The sequence below is a fragment of the Mustelus asterias genome, chromosome 3 (assembly GCF_964213995.1).
Source record: "Mustelus asterias chromosome 3, sMusAst1.hap1.1, whole genome shotgun sequence".
NCBI classification, from domain to species: Eukaryota; Metazoa; Chordata; class Chondrichthyes; order Carcharhiniformes; family Triakidae; genus Mustelus; species Mustelus asterias.
The window spans coordinates 33,987,877-34,006,023 of NC_135803.1; the positions used below are offsets into that span (position 1 = coordinate 33,987,877).

At 43.0% G+C, this 18,147-nt stretch overlaps 1 protein-coding gene across 1 annotated transcript; it reads left to right on the forward strand.

Moving 5' to 3' along the window:
- Positions 1-11,017: 11,017 nt before the first annotated feature.
- LOC144483405 (heat shock protein beta-7-like) lies at positions 11,018-17,959 on the forward strand. The gene is made up of 3 exons (XM_078202119.1): positions 11,018-11,228; positions 16,046-16,191; positions 17,774-17,959. The coding sequence occupies exons 1-3, from the start codon at positions 11,018-11,020 to the stop codon at positions 17,957-17,959; spliced, it is 543 nt and encodes a 180-aa protein (XP_078058245.1).
- Positions 17,960-18,147: the final 188 nt, after the last annotated feature.

An 18,147-nucleotide genomic window follows, 5' to 3' on the forward strand; every position in this document is an offset into this window, starting at 1 on the left:
GTGCTATAATAAGTAATTTACCAACTATAGGGTAGACTCTTCCCAGCATGCTGGTCCTGAGCATAACCATTGACAGATGAGACTAATTGGGCTCACGAGGATATTTAAGTTATTTAAGAGGCAGTTCATTTTTAGGTCTTTGTATGGTTTTACTGTTGATAAGATATTGATAAATCAATATTGATAAGGTATTGATAAACCACTTGAATAAAATATTGATAAACCACTATTGATAAGATAGGCTCAAAAGCATCTTGGAAGTTCAGAAAAATGAATTGTTTCAAAGTGATATTGCTTAAAAACTGGTTACAGGTAGTAAATAGTATCCCATCCGGGGCCAGTGCATAGTATTGCACTTGATGCAATACATAACCACTTTCATTGTGATATCAACATAAAGCTCCCAACAGCAGGATCTTTCTGTTTTCACACTGATGCACATTAATTGTCATTCTCGAGCTGAAGGAACAAACTTTGTGGATAATTAATGATGATTTATTCCTAGAAAATGTACTATAAAGAAATTGTTTTAAAGTAATTATCTCCTTTACCTTCACAATTACACCTCCTCCAATGACATCTCCACCTCTACACATATGATCAGCCCTGTTTGTAGTTCCACCTTTTTCATGCTGTCCTTTGGTCAACATCACTTGGAAGCACAGAGTTTGCTTCCATCTGTATACCAATCATGCACACATTTCCATATCTTCACTTCTTCCATCAGTCCCCAGACCATTGTTGTGCTATCCAATTGCCTCTCTGGCATTTGAACCAGGGTGAGCCATTATTTAGTCTAGCTAAGTCAGTCAATTGCAAAACTGCCTCTGAAGCATCATTTACCTCTGCCTTTGCTGCTTCCTCACCCGTGGCACAGTTTTGATCCATTTTGAGGTTTGACTGCCCCAGTGGCCTCTTTGTTAGCCTCCATCTGCTGCAAATCACCAGAACCTTGAGACTTGCATCCAACCACATAATGCCTCTATTTTAACAAAGTTTAATCATTTCTCTCTCTGTCTTAGTGAATTGATTTCTAGATTATTATACTCAGCTTCCAATCTTTTTGAGAGTAGACAATGGTAATACAGTAGAAGTAATTTATCTGGATTTTCAAAGGATCTTCAATTGGCGCACCACAAATTATATATCGAGAATATGGCATCGGGGGACAAGCAGCAGGATGGATTGCTGGCTGGCTTCAAAACAAAAAGCAGAAAGTGGGAGTAAAGGGTTAAGTCAGTACAGCAGTACTTGTGCAGTAAATGCCATTGTTATACATGAACACATTGTGTAATTACTTTCAGTTAATAACTTGGAGTTCAAATTTCTTTTTAAAAGTTACTGGTCTCCCTCATGAGCATATGAATATAACAAAATATCCAAAAGCACTTTGGATGAACATTATAAAACTAAGTATGACACTGAGCCACACAAGGAGATATTAAGTCAGATGGCCAAAAGCTTGGTCAAAGAGGTAGGTTTTAAGGAGGATCTTAAAGAAGGAAAACAAGGTGGAGAGATTTGGGGAGGGAATTCCAGGGCTTGGGGGCTAAGCACCTGATGACACGGCCAACAACGGAAGAGTGATTTAAAATTGGGGATGCTCAAGAGGCCAGAATTGGAGAAGTTCAGATTTCTCGGAGGGTTGTGGAATTGGAGGAAATGAGACAGATATGGACGGATGGGGTCATGAGGAACGAGAAAGCAAGGATGAAAATGTTTAAATTGAAATGCTGCTTCACTGGATCCAATGTAGGGCAGCAAGTACAGGAATGATAGAGAATGGGATGGTGCAGGTTAAGACACAGGCAGCAGTAATGTCAAGTTAAAAATGATTTATTAGTGTCACACCTTACATTAACACTGCAATGAAGTTACTGTGAAAATCCCCTAGTTGCCACACTCTGGCACCTGTTCGGGTTCGAGAATTTAGCATGGCCAATTCACCTAACCAGCAAGTCTTTCAGACTGTGGGAGGAAATCGGAGCACCCGGAGGAAACCCACGCAGACACAGAGAGAACGTGCGGGACTCCACGCAGACAATGAAGCCGGGAATCAAACCCGGGTCTCTGGCGCTGTGAGAGGGGAGAATGTGGGACAGCAGGCAGAAGTGCTTTGGAATAGTCATCTCTCGGTAACAAAGGCATGGATATTAAAGACAATGTACAGCTTCTGGCTTCAGAAGAGCTCTATTGTTTTAATATTTGCATTGATATCATGGCTTTTCAATCAAAACTGCTCACAACACTTCACAGTTATTTTGAAGTATAGTACTTGCTATCCGGTTAAACGTACAACCATTCTGAATGCATGAGGTGCGGCGACTTCACAGTCGCTACATTATCAGTTGCTTTCATTAAATTAGGGGCTGGATTTTACAGTCACAAATCAGGCAACCTTTGCGCAGATGAGAAATTTGGTGTGAGAACGTTGCAATAGCAATCCAACGTCATTCCCCCAGTCTCTTTTAATTCGGGTGTTGGGTGGGTGCTTAAATTGGTGGCCCACTCGCTGCTTTGAAATCTTTAATTAACAAGTTATTAAACTTAATAACAACCTAACCACCTGCAATTCTTTGGGTGCCCGCTACATTTTTTGGACGTCAGACACCAAAAGGTTTTGGAGTCTTTCATGTCAGTTAAAACAAGGTGGTACAAAGGTTATAGGAAAAGCCAGCCACTGGGACCAAGGTTGAATGTCCCAACAGATTCTGCTAGGGATGTTGACAGTGATTTTTATGATATTTTAAATTTTTTGCACCTTCGTGAATAATAAGACTGATTCTGAGAACGGGGGGCCTTTATAATTCTAGCCATGACCGTAACATTGAACAGTAAGAAGTCTCACATATGATACATATTGTGGAATTTGAATACCTTACCATATCGCTATCAGGCCCCTATGCCCGAATGATCCCTCTGCCCACAATCAGAAAATCCAATCACCTTGGCGTCAGGGCAGACTGGTGTGAATCATGGCCGGTCTCCCAAGGTGTGCACCTGGCGAGCACACCTCCCAGGGGAGCTTAGGTGAGTGCAGAGCTCAGGAAAGAAAGGGTCATGCCCAGGTACTGCCCACTGACACTGACCCTGACACCGCATGGGCCTGGTCAGTGCCAAGGGTGTTCCAGGTTGAATTGCTTTGCTCTCCCTGCACTGGGGTGACCTTTAAACATGGTGCCCCAATTCTCAGCTGTCTAAATTACTGATGTTGCAGGTGAATCAGAGGCTGTCCCACCAGCGATACAGAAAGGGATTTTTGAAGGTTCTTTTCCCAAAGTCCTGGACTAGACGGCGAAAAAAGCCACCATTGCTGCTGGCAGCTTCAAAATGCCACTTTTCTCATCCGCTATCGACTTTTGTTGATTTCCGGAAAACCCTTTCCCAATGAGTACAAGCCATGGAGGGAGCAGAATTCTTAAAATGCGTTCAGGTGTACCTTTTTAGCTGCTATGTGGCAAAGCCAAGAACAGAGAAGGTTTTGGACTTAGTTTTAGCGAATGAAACTGGGCAAGTGCAAGAGGTTTTAGTTGAGATGCACTATGGTGGAAATGATTATGATGCAGTTAGATTTCGGGTAGATATGGAAAATCACAAAATTAGACTTGTGGTATTTAAAACTTCTCAATTGGGGCAAAACCGATTTAGCTAAACTGGACTTAATCACCACTTGCAGGTATATCAGTGCCAGATCACTAGGAGGTGTTCAACAAGGAAATAGTGAGGGTTCCAAGCCTATTAAAAATGATGCCCTGATCTCAGTGGAGCCAGTTTCTGGCTCTAAGAGACCGTGCCCCACCAGAGCGATGGCGCAAACCACACCAACTCTTTTTTTGGCAGTTGAAGGGACAAGATCTGGAGAGAAAGCAGGCCAGTGGAGCTGGAGAGTTCCACATCAGTTTGTGCACCAGATCTGGCAAATTCTCGTAAGATTCCGCCCCAGGCTGTTAACGGAAGCTTTAGAAGAAATAATGGGAGCTCTGACCATCATTTTCCAATCCTCTCGAGCTACTGGTGTGGTGCCAGAAGACTGGAGAAGAGCTAACATTATGCATTGTTAAAACGGGAGAAAGGGATCAAATATGGGCCTGACAGAATGGTGGTGGGAAAATTATTGGAAAACTTTCTAAGGGGCAGAATAAATGTTCATTTAAAATGACACAGATCAATCAAACGCAGCACAGATAAGTTGAGGGAAGGCCGTGTCTCACTAACACAATTAATTCTCCTTGTTACCTGCTCAACAAATTCAATGAAGTCAGTGCATTTGATGTTGTCTGTATGGATTTTAACAAGCTTTTTAATAAGGTCCCACATGGCAGGTTGGCATACCAGTAAAAGCCCACAGGATCTAAGGCAAAGGAACAAGTTGGATCCAGAATGATTGCGGAAGGAAGCAAAGGGTAATAATGATTGATTGATGTTTCTGTGAGGAGAAGGCAGTTTCCAGTGGGGTTCTGAAGGGCTCAGTACCCTATTCCTTGCTTTCTGTGATCTATAACAATGACTGGATGATACAAAAATTGGCTGTGTGGTTGTTATTGAAGAAAAAAGCTGGAACTCACTGTTTGAAATGGTGACAGAGGCAGAAACCCTCATTTAACATTTATAAAGTACTTGGATATGCACTTGAAGTGCCGTAACCTGCAAGGCTGGAGTCCGAGAGCTGGAAGGAGGGATTAGATTGGTTGCTATTGACCAGCATGGACACAATTGGTCGAATGGTCTCCTTTCATGCTGTAAATTTCTAGAATTCCGTGATTCAAGAAATAGATAAAATACATTCTTGTCCATTTGGGTGTTATGCACAACAGTCGACTGGCCAGAGTAAAAACCTTCCTGTAAAATCTGGGTATAAAGAATTTAAAGATGCATTGATTTAAACTACCCAATTAGACATAGAGTGTCATCACACAGTTTTAGTTTAAATCATAACAGGGTAGAAATGATTTGCCAAGTTCTAGTTTGTCTCTGTGGGTTAGGCTGTTGTTTAATTCATCGTCTGAAGTTAAATCTGTGTTCTTAATAGCATCATGCTGGTACACAGTGCTTGAAAGATTTGCACAATTATTGTCTTATTGATGTGACAGCAACTTTGCCGAAGACCTACGGAGGTATTATAAAACTTGAAGCTGTGCACAGGGGAAGAAAATTTACTAGAACAGCTTCTAAAGTGGCCTGTGACGTTTTGTTAACATGTTTCAGGGATACAGTTACATGATAGATCACGACGTACTATCACGCTGCTACAGTTACCATGTCTAGTGGGTGATTTAAGTTTATTATAATGGGGCAGTTATAATTATTGTAAACTGAAAGGTAAGATTGAGTGGTAGACTATTGAGGAGATCTTTGAGACATGGTGTAGGCCTGTCAGCTTTCAGAAGAGAAAAAAAACCCCCCACAGAGGTTAATGTTCTGGGTGTAACACTTCATCAGGCCTTTGGTTCTAATGAGACATTTACAATTGAAATGTTAGTGAGCCTCCTGTGTAGTTTCAGCATTTCCTGTTTTTATATCATTTAATGTTTTGGCTTTTCATTTGATATGTCTGCTGAACCAGAGTATGAATCAAAACTAATGAATATGTTTACCAACCTTTTAAAAATGTTGTCCTCTTGGCAGATTCTCTCATGGCCTCGCCAGCAAGTTCAAAGGTGGGTGGAGGGTGGACGGTGGTTAGAATTTGGGGAGGGGGAAAGAATGCTCCCATGCCCCTAGCGGCAGGTTAAATGGTGGGATGGTGGGTAGGATTTTCCCATGTTCCTGCCGACAGGTTGAATGGCAGGTGGGAGGGAGAGAATTTGTGTATGTGTGTGTGTATGTGCATGTGTGTGTATGTGTTCGGGGGGGGGGGGAGGGTGTGGATGGAGGGAGTAGAATTTTCCCATGTCCCTCTTGGCGAGTTCGATGGCAGGCGGGGAGGGGGGGATTTCGGTGTTGAGGGGCAGGCAGGGTGGTGAAGAATTCTCCCATGCCCCAGCTGATGGGTTTGATGGCAGGCGGGGAGGGGGGGGGGGGAATTTGGTGGCAGCGGGAGGGGAATTCTGCCATGCCCCAACTGACGAGTTCAATGGCGGATGAAGGGGTTATTCTCCCACTCCCTGCCAGTTAGTTCAATAGCGGGCAGAGGAGGTGAGGGATAGAATTTGTGGAGGGAGAATTCTCCTAAGTGCCCACTAGCAGGTTCAATGGCGGGCGGCCATGGGAGGGGAGGGGAGGGGTAGAATTGGGCAGGAGGCCCAAAAATCAATTTTATGCAAATTTCCTACAGGATCTTCCGTTGGTGCCCACTATCACGGATCAGGAAACATGAAACTGATTTGCTAATCAGATTGGGGTAGAGATGAATGCCCAATCGGAATCTCCACCCCTCCCTCCCCCCACTCCCAATCCTCCACGATGTCAGTGGGAAAACATGTCCAGAGCATGTCTGGAACAATGTGAGTGCAGAAGTCGGGGCTTAGCTGAACAATGCCCCGGGCTGTCTCTGGAGTTTGGGCTGGAGGCCACCTGCGACCTTACACCCTGGAACAGCACAGCAATGGGTGGGGGAGCATGAGCCAGGTGGATCTTCCAGCTTCAGTGACATTGAGGAGATCCATCTTCCAGCCTCAGAGTGTTCCTGGAGATCTATCTTTTATCTTCAGGCGGTCCATCTTCTTTCTCCAATGGCGGGCCAGAAATGTTGTGCATTTTTAAACATAGTACCCAGATATGACAGCGGGACGCACGCACAATCTAACCTGCCCCGCCACGGAATACAGTGCCAAACCCTGAATAATTAATGAGGTTGGGGCCGGAATATAGCGTGGTTTCCCCTCAGCCTCCGCAATGGGATTCACTCCCCATTCCTGACCCTGCCACAGGACCTAGTCCCAGATGGGAGAATTCCACCCATCTGAATAATATTAAACACACACAATGAGACTAACTATTGAAACTAACTACGATTAGAGCTTTTTGTCATCATTTCATCATTGTTTATCCTTGCTAAATCTTAACTTTTTAAGATGACAATTTATGATAATGGAACTTGCTTAATTCGGAAACCGCTCTGCAAAACGCATGTTAACGTATCTAACTTACTCAACACCGCGACTGAACGCATCCATGAAAGTAATCATTACCAAGACAGAAATGTGAACAAAACAAAAATGATAAGTGTGTCTTCATTGGTTGTATTCTGGAATTTGTCTTGATACCATTGTGTCTTATTATATGAGTGAGCTTTCAGATCCATATCTTGGTAGCTTCAGAGCCCCCTTCTGGTGAAAAATAGAATATTTCAACTCGGATTTCTCTCTCAAAACAGAATACAGCAACTGTGTTTGGACTCTGCTAGAGGTTAATTCATTGAAATGCTCATTTTTAAATGAGCCGTAGTTTCCTTTTAAAGAAGTGAGGAAACTTGATTGTCACTGCAGTGGTAAATGTGAAGTTATTTTTTGTGAGGATGAGAGTGATGATATATTTTTATTTGATTTATCATCGTCACATGTATTCGTATACAGTGAAAAGTATTGTTTCTTGCACGCTATACAGACAAAGCATACTGTTCATAGAGAAGGAAAGGAGAGGGTGCAGAATGTAGTGTTACAGTCATAGCTAGCATGTAGAGAAAGATCAACTTAATGCAAAGTTGGCCCATTCAAAAGTCTGATGGCAGCAGGGAAGAAGCTGTTCTTGAGTCGGTTGGTACATGACCTCAGATTTTTGTATCTTTTTCACGAAGGAAGAAGGTGGAGGAGAGAATGTGCGGGATGCATGGGGTCCTTGATTATGCTGGCTGCTTTTCCGAGGCAGCGGGAAGTGTAGACAGTGTCAATGGGTGGGAGGCTGGTTTACATGAAAGGCTGGGCTTCATTCACATCCCTTTGTAGTTTCTTGTGGTCTTGGGCAGAGCAGGAGCCATACCAAGCTGTGATACAACCAGAAAGAATGTTTTCTATGGTGCATCTGTGAAAGTGTATGGAGCTTCTGAAAAACCCAATCCAGTTATACTGAATTTGAAGAGAATCCAAATGGTGAAGATGCAGAATCCAATTCACAAGGTTTACAAACAATAGTATACTTCTAGTCAGCAGATCTAGCAGAGATGCTGGGTAGTGATGTGTTGGTGTGATGATAAATTAATGCAGAAATGCCCTTTAATTCTTTCCAATGGATTGACAGGTGGTGGAAGGTGATAGCAATCGTGTAATAAGACAAAAAAAGGAACACATCAATTTGGGACATTCTGCAAAGTGGGCGGAATCTGTGTCTGTAAATATTCTATTTTTAAGAAGCAATCTGTCAAATACTAAACTTGATAGAGAGATCACGTCATCAGAATCTTGGCTCTTGTTGATTTTTGGAAAGCTGAAAATTGTACCTGAAAATATTAATGTAAGAATAAGCTTTCAGTTGTGACACCAGTGGGTTTTTAAAAAAAGTCTCAATTAGATTTTAACCACACTTTATAAACAAGCAGAGAGGAACTTCCCATCTGTACAAAACACTTTGATATTGCTCCAACACTCAGAAACAGCACCAAAGAACAAAGAACATAGTACAGCACAGGAACAGGCCCTTCGGCCCTCCAAGCTCATGCCGATCATTAAACTAAACTAAAACAAACCTTCTGCCGTCATTCAATCCGTACCCCTCTATTCCCTCTCTACTCAAATTCACATGTGCAAATAACATTAAGGCATCAAATGCCAGACATATGGCGTAGCTATAAAATGCCACAATAGCTTTCTGACCATTAATTTATCTGCTTCCAAGTACCATTTTCCAGTCCATGTACTTGCCTCTAGTTACATTTTGGGTTCCATGAGAGTGATTTTGTATCAGTCCCTGTGTGGAGAGGACAGTGAAAACATTGGGTGCAATTCTCTCATTTTTCTGCCAAGTGGCACAGCAAGTGGGTAAAATGGGGTGGAAGCCACAGGCCCCACGGACAGCTTCCTCCACCAAAGACAAGGCCACCTGAATCCTCTGAGCCCGACAGTTGCTTCTCAACTCCCGACACACCCTTATCCTGCAAACTGGCACGATGAACAAACTGCACATAGTGTGACCATGGAACACTTGCTTCCCACTCCACCCCCTACTCTCCTCACACTAACCTTCCTCTTCTGAGGTCTCAGTCAAAACCCAAGAACTGTTGCCTGTCCAGCCTCAGCAGCCCAAACAACAACACATTATTAATGAAAAGGTCCCATCACTTGATGTGACTTAGCCTCCAATTCAGCAAGCAATCGAAAGTCAAGTATTGAGTCGGGATCAGCATGGACTCAGTCCTCCCGGCATGAGTGGGCTGCAGTCTGGCCAGAGAAAAGGATGGTTTGTTTGAAGCTCACTGGACAGCAACGTCACAGACAACATCAGCTCTGACGGAGGATCATCCAGGCTCGAAACGTTGGTTCTGTTCCCTCTCCACAGATGCTATCACACCTGCTGAGATTTTCCAGCACTTTCTGGTTTTGTCGCAGACATGTTCTGCTGCAGTGAACTCAGATGTGGTCTCAATGAGGTGGCATACAGGAGAGTTTTGATGTGCATGCACACCAAGGTGCTGGGTACATTTGTTAGCCTGAAAGACAGCCAGCTGTTACTGTCAGGGAGATGGAGAGTCTGGCTCCTGCAAGCAGGAGGCATTGTGTAAAGCTTACCCTGTGTGTACACCCTCACCCCATCTCCAAACCCATAGGCACTGCCACTTCTGTCCTCTGACCTGTTGCAGCTTTTGTGTGGACAGATCATCGACTCCTCAGTCATGAGGCTGCAGCAGCACTCTCTGAAAAATCCAGGATCGCACCACAAAGCTTCCAAAAACACTTGAGTACTTCCAGACACTTTACGATCCCAGAAGAATGATCTTCCCTGCAATTTGGGGCGTGGCCCTTTAAGAAACACTAGAGCCAGGTCCATCTTGCAGCTTAACACTTGTGGATTTAAGAATAATTGATAAATACATTGTCTAGATATGTGTTGTCCAAAATAGGAATCCTGGCATCGCATCAGCCAATGGGGCTGTGTGACATCAGGGCAGCAGACATTCACAGATTTCCAATGCACACAGGGGTTGTTCCCGTGTCGGCTGCACAGGAAGTTTCTCGTGGTGAATCAGAGAATTGCTGCTTGATAGTGCAAGGGCAATGAATTTTATACTCCTAAAGCCCAAACAAATTTTAAAAACTGCTTAGATAGCGGTCAGAATTCTACTGTTCTGCCCACCATGGGAGTCAGAGCGGGTGAGGATTGGACAATGTAAGGGTCCGTTTACGTTGGGAAGTTACGGTTTCGGGAGTTTGTGTGTGGAATTTGCATATTCTCCCCGTGTCTGCGTGGGTTTCCTCTGGGTGCTCCGGTTTCCTCCCACACTACAAAGATGTGTGGGTTAGGTTGATTGGCTATGATAAATTATCCCTTAGTGTCAGGGGGATTAGCATATGTGGGATTGCAGGGATAGGGCCTGGGTGGGATTGTTGTCGGTGCAGGCTTGATGGGTCGAACGGCCTCCTTCTGTATTGTAGGGATTCTATGATTCTCTATTTATGATGTGCTTAGTGGCAGTTATACCCAAAACATTTCAACACTCTGAGTAATGACAGGCAATGTTCCCATCCACAACAACTAGCTCCCGAAAAAAAAAGTTTCTTGACCCACAAAAATACATAAATTATAAAACAAGGGCAAACATTTTCCTTTCAAACTGTTGACTTTAAAGAAAATAAGATTGTGATTCCTCTATAGAAATGCTTTTGGACTGTTTTTGCTCAGTGGCATTTTGCAGATAGCAGAGAAAGCTGTCCTATCTCGCATTCCATGAACACTATTCCTTTTTTGTTATCATGGCTTAAGTGACTCGAATCCTTATTCTCATTTGCATCGGAGACCGTTACCGCTTCCTATATATGGAAACAGCTGAAGGATTATCACTGGGCGTTGAGAATTTTCATCGGAATATTAAGGATCACTTGACTGCGATTTGTCCCCAGTAACTGTCCATACCCAGACTGTGTTTCCTATGCAATCTACAAATACAATGTCATCCCGTCGTTCTTCCTCAACTTTCAGATCTGAGCATTACAGCAACTATAGTCGGCAATCCTCAGGCGACCCCTCCTTCGATCAATACATAGACACAGCTCGGAATTTATTTGAAGATGAAGTCGAAAAATCACCCTTCAGGAATGGTCACTTTGCAAGACTTGGAGACGAATCCTTTGGATATGCAGGTTTGGTTTGTGATGTTTCCAACTTCCTTTGAAGGAATACAAATGAATTAAAATACTGTACGTTCTTAATGCTCCTATATTAATTATTAATTGAAAACAAATTCTAAATCAAATCATCAAATCATAGAATCCCTACAGTACAGAAGGAGGCCATTTGGCCCATCGAGTCTGTACCGACTACAATCTTTATATACATAATCTTTAACATACGTATCAATACTATATTTGTGTAATGAGGAACTGCATGTTAAGCACCCATTTTTACCGTTTGGCAGAATAGGATTGTTTAAATTGCAAAGCTTGCCAAGTAATCTTTGTAAGGAAGGTTCTAATCACGAGTAAGACAAATGGTTTATTGCAGCAAGTAATTATTTATTTTGCTTATATCTGCGCAGGATCTGCATCTTCACTGTCCCCCAGATACTTCATGTAAACTCAAAATAATGGACAGCAAATTGTATCAGAGGCACTGTGTATAGAAATTAGTATGATTTGTTACAGGATTTTGTATTGCCAGGAAATCATTTACTCTACCTATGCTTCTGAAAATGTCAAAGGCTTCTCAAGGTTATCTCCCAAAAATACATTCTAATTAAGAGTAGTTTTAAAAGCACTGAAACCCTCATCATATCTTTACTACCACTAGACTTGATTATTCCATTGCAGTCATGGCCAGATTCCCACCCTCCGTAACCTTGATGTCTTCTCAAACTTTACTTCCCATGTACTAACTCACATCAAATCCCATTCACCCATCAGCCCAGTGTTCACTGATGTACATTGGCCTCCTGTCAAACAATGTCTTGAGTTTTAAAATTCTCATCCTTGTTCACAGATCTCTTCATAACCCCCTACCTCCCTCCATAATTGCCTCCAATTGCACAACCCTCAGTGGTATCTGCACTCCTCTCATGGGAGGAGGTGAAAGGGTTAATAATCACACAAGTTTAAACATCACATAAGCTGCAAACTGAACCTCCGTCACACAGGGAAAGCTATGTGAAAATGACAGGTTTTGATTAAAGTAAGTCCAGATAAAAGTCAAGGACTATCTAATTGAATGATGTGCAGCTGCAGTTCATGTCTGCTCATTAGAACAAGGGAGGTTGAGATACCATTGGTCAGAGCTATAGCTATCATTTCTTGATGATATAACATGCACAAGTTTTAATTGGATTATGTATGCATGATGTAACCTGAACTGTGATTGGATAGAGGCAACTCCTATATGTCTATTGGTATATGCTATTACTTGTAATCGAAGCTGAGACTTTAATTGCCTATGTATTTCTGAATTTTTCATTCTGAATGATTTCATTCAGAGTCCTATAGCTATAGTAGAATTCATCTTAAACCGCTCTGTTAACTTGTCTGGCTACTTGAGGGGAATGATAGTTTTAAATACAACTTTAAATACAAATCCATTGTAACAGCTCTGTAACAGGGGTAGACATTGGCATTGTGGCAATGTCACTGGACTAATAATCCAATGATCCAGGTCCAGGTTAAGGCCCAAGGGACAGAGGTTCAAATCCCATGACAGCTAGTGGAATTTGAATTCAATTAGTTAATTTAAAAAATTGGAATTGAAAGCTGGTCTCAGTAAAGGTAGTAAGAAGTCTCACAACACCAGGTTAAAGTCCAACAGGTTTATTTGGTAGCACAAGCCACTAGCTTTTGGAGCGCTGCTCCTTCATCAGGTAAATGGGAGTTCTGTTCACAAACAGGGCATATAAAGACACAAACTCAATTTACAAAATAATGGTTGGAATGAGAGTCTTTACAGCTAATCAAGCCTTAAAGGTACAGACAATGTGAGTGGAGAGAGGGTTAAGCACAGATTAAAGAGATGTATATTGTCTCCAGCCAGGACAGTTAGTGAGGTTTTGCAAGCCCAGTCAAGTTGCAGGGGTTACAGATAGTGTGACATGAACCCAAGATCCCGGTTGAGCCGTCCTCATGTGTGCGGAACTTGGCTATCAGTCTCAGTAAAGGTGCCATAAAGTCACAAAAACCTACCTGGTTCACGAATGTTCTTTAGGAAAGGTAATCTATTGGCTTTAGCTGGCCTGGTATGGCCTCCATGTGACTCCAGACCCATAGCAATGTGGTTGACTTTTAACTGCCCTCAGAAACAGCCTAGCAAACAATGCAGTTATACTAAAACTGCAAAAAAAAAAGTCAGAAATGAATAAAACCAAACCACCTAGAATCAACCACTGGAAATGACAACAGGGAGTCCAGCTCTGGTGGCACATTGGCACAGCGACACAGTGGGTTAGCACTGCTGCCTCACAGCGCCAGGAACCCAGGTTCAATTCTGGCCTCTGTGTGGAGTTTGGATGTGGGATTCCTCCAGATGCTCCGGTTTTCTCCCACAGTCCAAAGATGTGCAGCTTCGGTGGATTGGGCATGCTAAATTGCCCCTTAATGTTAGCGGGACTAGCAGGGTAAATATGTAGGGGTTACGGGGATAGGGCCTAGGTGGAATTGTTGTCACTGCACGCTCGATGGGCCGAATGGCCTCCTTCTGCACTGTAGGGATTCTATGATTTATGACCCTACAAACGCCTCCTTACTAATATGTAGATTTAGAAAACAAGGCCTCGTAGGCTTTTTCTTCTTGTTGGTTCTCTCACCACCAGTCACAGGCTGGGTTTGGCAGATATGTCTGTTTACCTGATAGAGGTGTACAAGATGTTGAGAGGTATAGATCGGGTGGATTCTCGGAGGCTTTTTCCCAGGGCTAAAATGGCTGCTACGAGAGAACACAGGTTTAAGCTGCTGGGGAGTAGGTACAGAGGAGATGTCAGGGGTAAGTTTTTCACTCAGAGGGCGGTGGGTGAGTGGAATCGGCTGCAGTCAGGGGTGGTGGAGGCAAACTCGATAGGGTCTTTTAAGAGACTTCTGGATGAGTACATGGGACTTAATAGGATTGAGGGTTATAGGTAAACCTATATATAAAAGCCTAGGTAGGTAGGGACATGACCGGCGCAACTTGTGGGCCGAAGGGCCTGTTTGTGCTGTATTTTTTTTATGTTCTATGTCTTTCAGGACTTGGTAAGAAGTTTAACAACACCAGGTTAAAGTCCAACAGGTTTATTTGGTAGCAAAAGCCACCTGTGTGTTCGTGTGGCTTTTGCTACCAAATAAACCTGTTGGACTTTAACCTGGTGTTGTTAAACTTCTTACTGTGTTTAGAACATAGAACATAGAACATTACAGCGCAGAACAGGCCCTTCGGCCCACGATGTTGCACCGACCAGTTAAAAAAAAAACTGTGACCCTCCAACCTAAACCAATTTCTTTTCGTCCATGAACCTATCTACGGATCTCTTAAACGCCCCCAAACTAGGCGCATTTACTACTGATGCTGGCAGGGCATTCCAATCCCTCACCACCCTCTGGGTAAAGAACCTACCCCTGACATCGGTTCTATAACTACCCCCCCTCAATTTAAAGCCATGCCCCCTCGTGCTGGATTTCTCCATCAGAGGAAAAAGGCTATCACTATCCACCCTATCTAAACCTCTAATCATCTTATATGTTTCAATAAGATCCCCTCTTAGCCGCCGCCTTTCCAGCGAAAACAATCCCAAATCCCTCAGCCTCTCCTCATAGGATCTCCCCTCCATACCAGGCAACATCCTGGTAAACCTCCTCTGCACCCTCTCCAAAGCCTCCACATCCTTCCTGTAATGTGGGGACCAGAACTGCACACAGTACTCCAAGTGCGGCCGCACCAGAGTTGTGTACAGTTGCAACATAACGCTACGACTCCTAAATTCAATCCCCCTACCAATAAACGCCAAGACACCATATGCCTTCTTAACAACCTTATCTACTTGATTCCCAACTTTCAGGGATCTATGCACACATACACCTAGATCCCTCTGCTCCTCCACACTATTCAAAGTCCTCTCGTTAGCCCTATACTCAACACATCTGTTATTCCTACCAAAGTGAATTACCTCACACTTCTCCGCATTAAACTCCATCCGCCACCTCTCGGCCCAACTTTGCAACCTGTCTAAGTCTTCCTGCAAACTACGACACCCTTCCTCACTGTCTACCACACCACCGACTTTGGTGTCATCAGCAAATTTGCTAATCCACCCAACTATACCCTCATCCAGATCATTAATAAATATTACAAACAGCAGTTTACCCCAGCCCAACGCCGGCATCTCCACGTCATGACTTTCAGGACTTGGCCAGCTCAGCCAGTTGTGGTGCTACTGAGCCACTCTTGATGATGGACATTGACGTTCCCCCACCCAGAGTTCATTCTGTACTCTTGCCACCCTCTGCGCTTCCTTCAGTTGGTATTCAACATGGAGGAATATTGATTAATCAGTTGAAAGTTGGTGTGGGGCGGAGGGGCGAGGCAGTGGCAATAGTTGGTAATCAGCACCATACTTTCTTGATTCCATGAGACTTCATGGGGTCCAGAATCAATGTTGGAGACTCCCAGACCCATTCTCTCATGACTGTATACCAGTGTGCCACGACCTCTACTGGATCTGTCCTGCTGGTGGAACAGGACATACTCAGGCGTGGTGATGGCGGTGTCTGGCAGTAAGGTATGATTCTGTGAGTATGGCTATGTCAGGCTGTTGCTTCACTAGTCTCTGAGACAGCAATCCCAATTTTGGCACAAACCCCCAGATATTAGCAAGAAGGCTGAGAAAATTTAACCAGTTTAATCTGTTTTCTCTCTCCTCAGATGCTGCCAGCCCTGCTACGTATTTCTGGAAGTTTTGTCTTTTATCCTTTCTTTCCCTCTTTGTATTTCACAGTGTTTTTTTATGTCACAGCTCCAATATCTGGTCGTCCAGGAAGCCTTGGAAATGTCAGAACTCTTGGGGATACTTATCAAATCACAGCTGATGTCAGTCAGTTTGACCCAGAAGATATTATTGTTACAATCTACAATTCCAACATCGTCATCAAAGCAGAGAAGGTCCAGATGATTAAATCCTGTCTTGTCATAAGTAAAATAATAAAAGTAAAACTTAAAATAACTAGCTCATTTGAAATGGAAACATTTTTATTTACACATACTGATTTTCTGCAATGCCTTTATTTACTACTAATTGTGAGTCATCACCATCAATCAACCTAGTCAATCGTTAGACTATTAATCCAGAAACTCAGCTAATGTTCTGGGGACCTGGGTTCGAATCCCGCCACAGCAGATAGTGGAATTTGAATTCAAGAAAAAAAATCTGGAATTAAGAATCGACTGATGACCAAGAAACCATTGTCAATTGTCGGAAAAACCCACCTCTTTCACTAATGTCCTTTAGGGAATGAAATCGGCCGTCCTTACCTGGTCTGGCCTACATTTGACTCCACAGCAATTTGACTCCAGAGCCACAGCAAATTTGGTTGACTCTCAGCTGCCCGACAGGGGCAACTAGGGATGGGCAATAAATGGTGGCCAGCCAGCGACTGCCATGTCCCGTGAATGAATATGGCAAAGGTCGAGGAAGGAGAGTTGCTCCGTCTTTGTGGGCGGCACGGTGGCACAGTGGTTATCACTGCTGCTTCACAGTGCCAGGGGCCCGGGTGCAATTCCAGCCTTGGGTCACTGTCTGTGTGGAGTTTGCATGTTCTCTTCGTGTCTGCGTGGGTTTCCTCCGGGTGCTCTGGTTTCCTCCCACAGGACTCAGCCTAATGAAACTTCATTGAACTATTTCCAGTGGACGTATACTGTCCTTAATAAGGGAATGAGAGCTGCACTCAGTACTTCAGCTGAGGTCTCACTAATGCCTTGCACAGTTGTAGCAAGACTTCCTGGGGGATTTTCACAGCAACTTCATTGCAGTGTGAATGTAAGCCTACTTGTGACGAATAAATAAACTTTTACTTTTACTTTTCATACTCCATCCCCCTTGCAATAAAGACCAACATTCCATTTGCTCTCCGAATTACTTGTTGTTTCTGCATGGTAACATTTTGTGATTCATGTACAAAGACACCCAGATCCCTCTACTTCAGCATTCTGAAGTCTCTCTCCATTTAAATAACATTGCATTTCTCCATTCTTCCTGCTAAAATGGACAACCTCACATTTTGGCACATTTTGCTCCATCTGCCAATTTTTTGCCGATTCAGTTACTCTATTTCCCTATTTGAATGGTTGCAAGTGACATCGTGACACACATGGCTGGATTAAGTGAAATGTTCTTTAACAAGAAACATGTCATTTCAATGTCTTTGCAAACTTATAATTTATAAGCACAGGGTGACAAAGCTGGACACAACTAGACTGCCAATATTTTCATCGGTCTGTATTTAAAAACCCATTCAGTTCAGTATTAATTTCACACTCTGATCCAGGTAATACTCGTTCATTGAACCATTATGGCTTCATGTTGTTTATAAGATTATACTAAAAAACTGTAAAGCTCCTGAATGCATGTTAATGATTTTTATGTAAAATTATCGCTTGTTAAATGAAGCATGTTTGATTTTTGAGAAAAATGATTTGTGGGCCATGACCTCACAAGCTGATTAAATTTTGCTTTAATTGGTTTTAGGTGGCTGAAGATGGAACAATCATAAACACCTTCACTCATAAATGTCAGCTTCCTGAAGATATGGACCCTATGTCCGTGTGCTGCTCGCTGACAGATGTTGACATCCTGATCATCAATGTTAGAAGGAATCCAATGAAACAAGCTGAATCACCGCAGCCGGTTTATAGAAGCGAAGTTAAGCTGTAGGTGTCTGTAGCAGCCTGTTCGCCTAAAATGCCGTCTCAACAACATTAATTAAAACAATAATGAATATTTCTACACAGAATATGAGTAGATTTTATTTATAAATATCTGGAATATCTCCTAAGGTTTGCATTCAATTCAACACACAGGCACAAGTCTTTCTGTGGAAGAAAATAATAGAGTCTAAAAGC

Bases quoted from the DNA above. Each gene is read 5' to 3' on its own strand.
- LOC144483405 (XM_078202119.1), top strand. From the start codon at position 11,018: ATGCAATCTACAAATACAATGTCATCCCGTCGTTCTTCCTCAACTTTC. The intron at 11,229-16,045 runs GTTTGGTTTGTG...TTTATGTCACAG, and splicing joins CGAATCCTTTGGATATGCAG to CTCCAATATCTGGTCGTCCA. The intron at 16,192-17,773 runs GTCCAGATGATT...AATTGGTTTTAG, and splicing joins TCGTCATCAAAGCAGAGAAG to GTGGCTGAAGATGGAACAAT.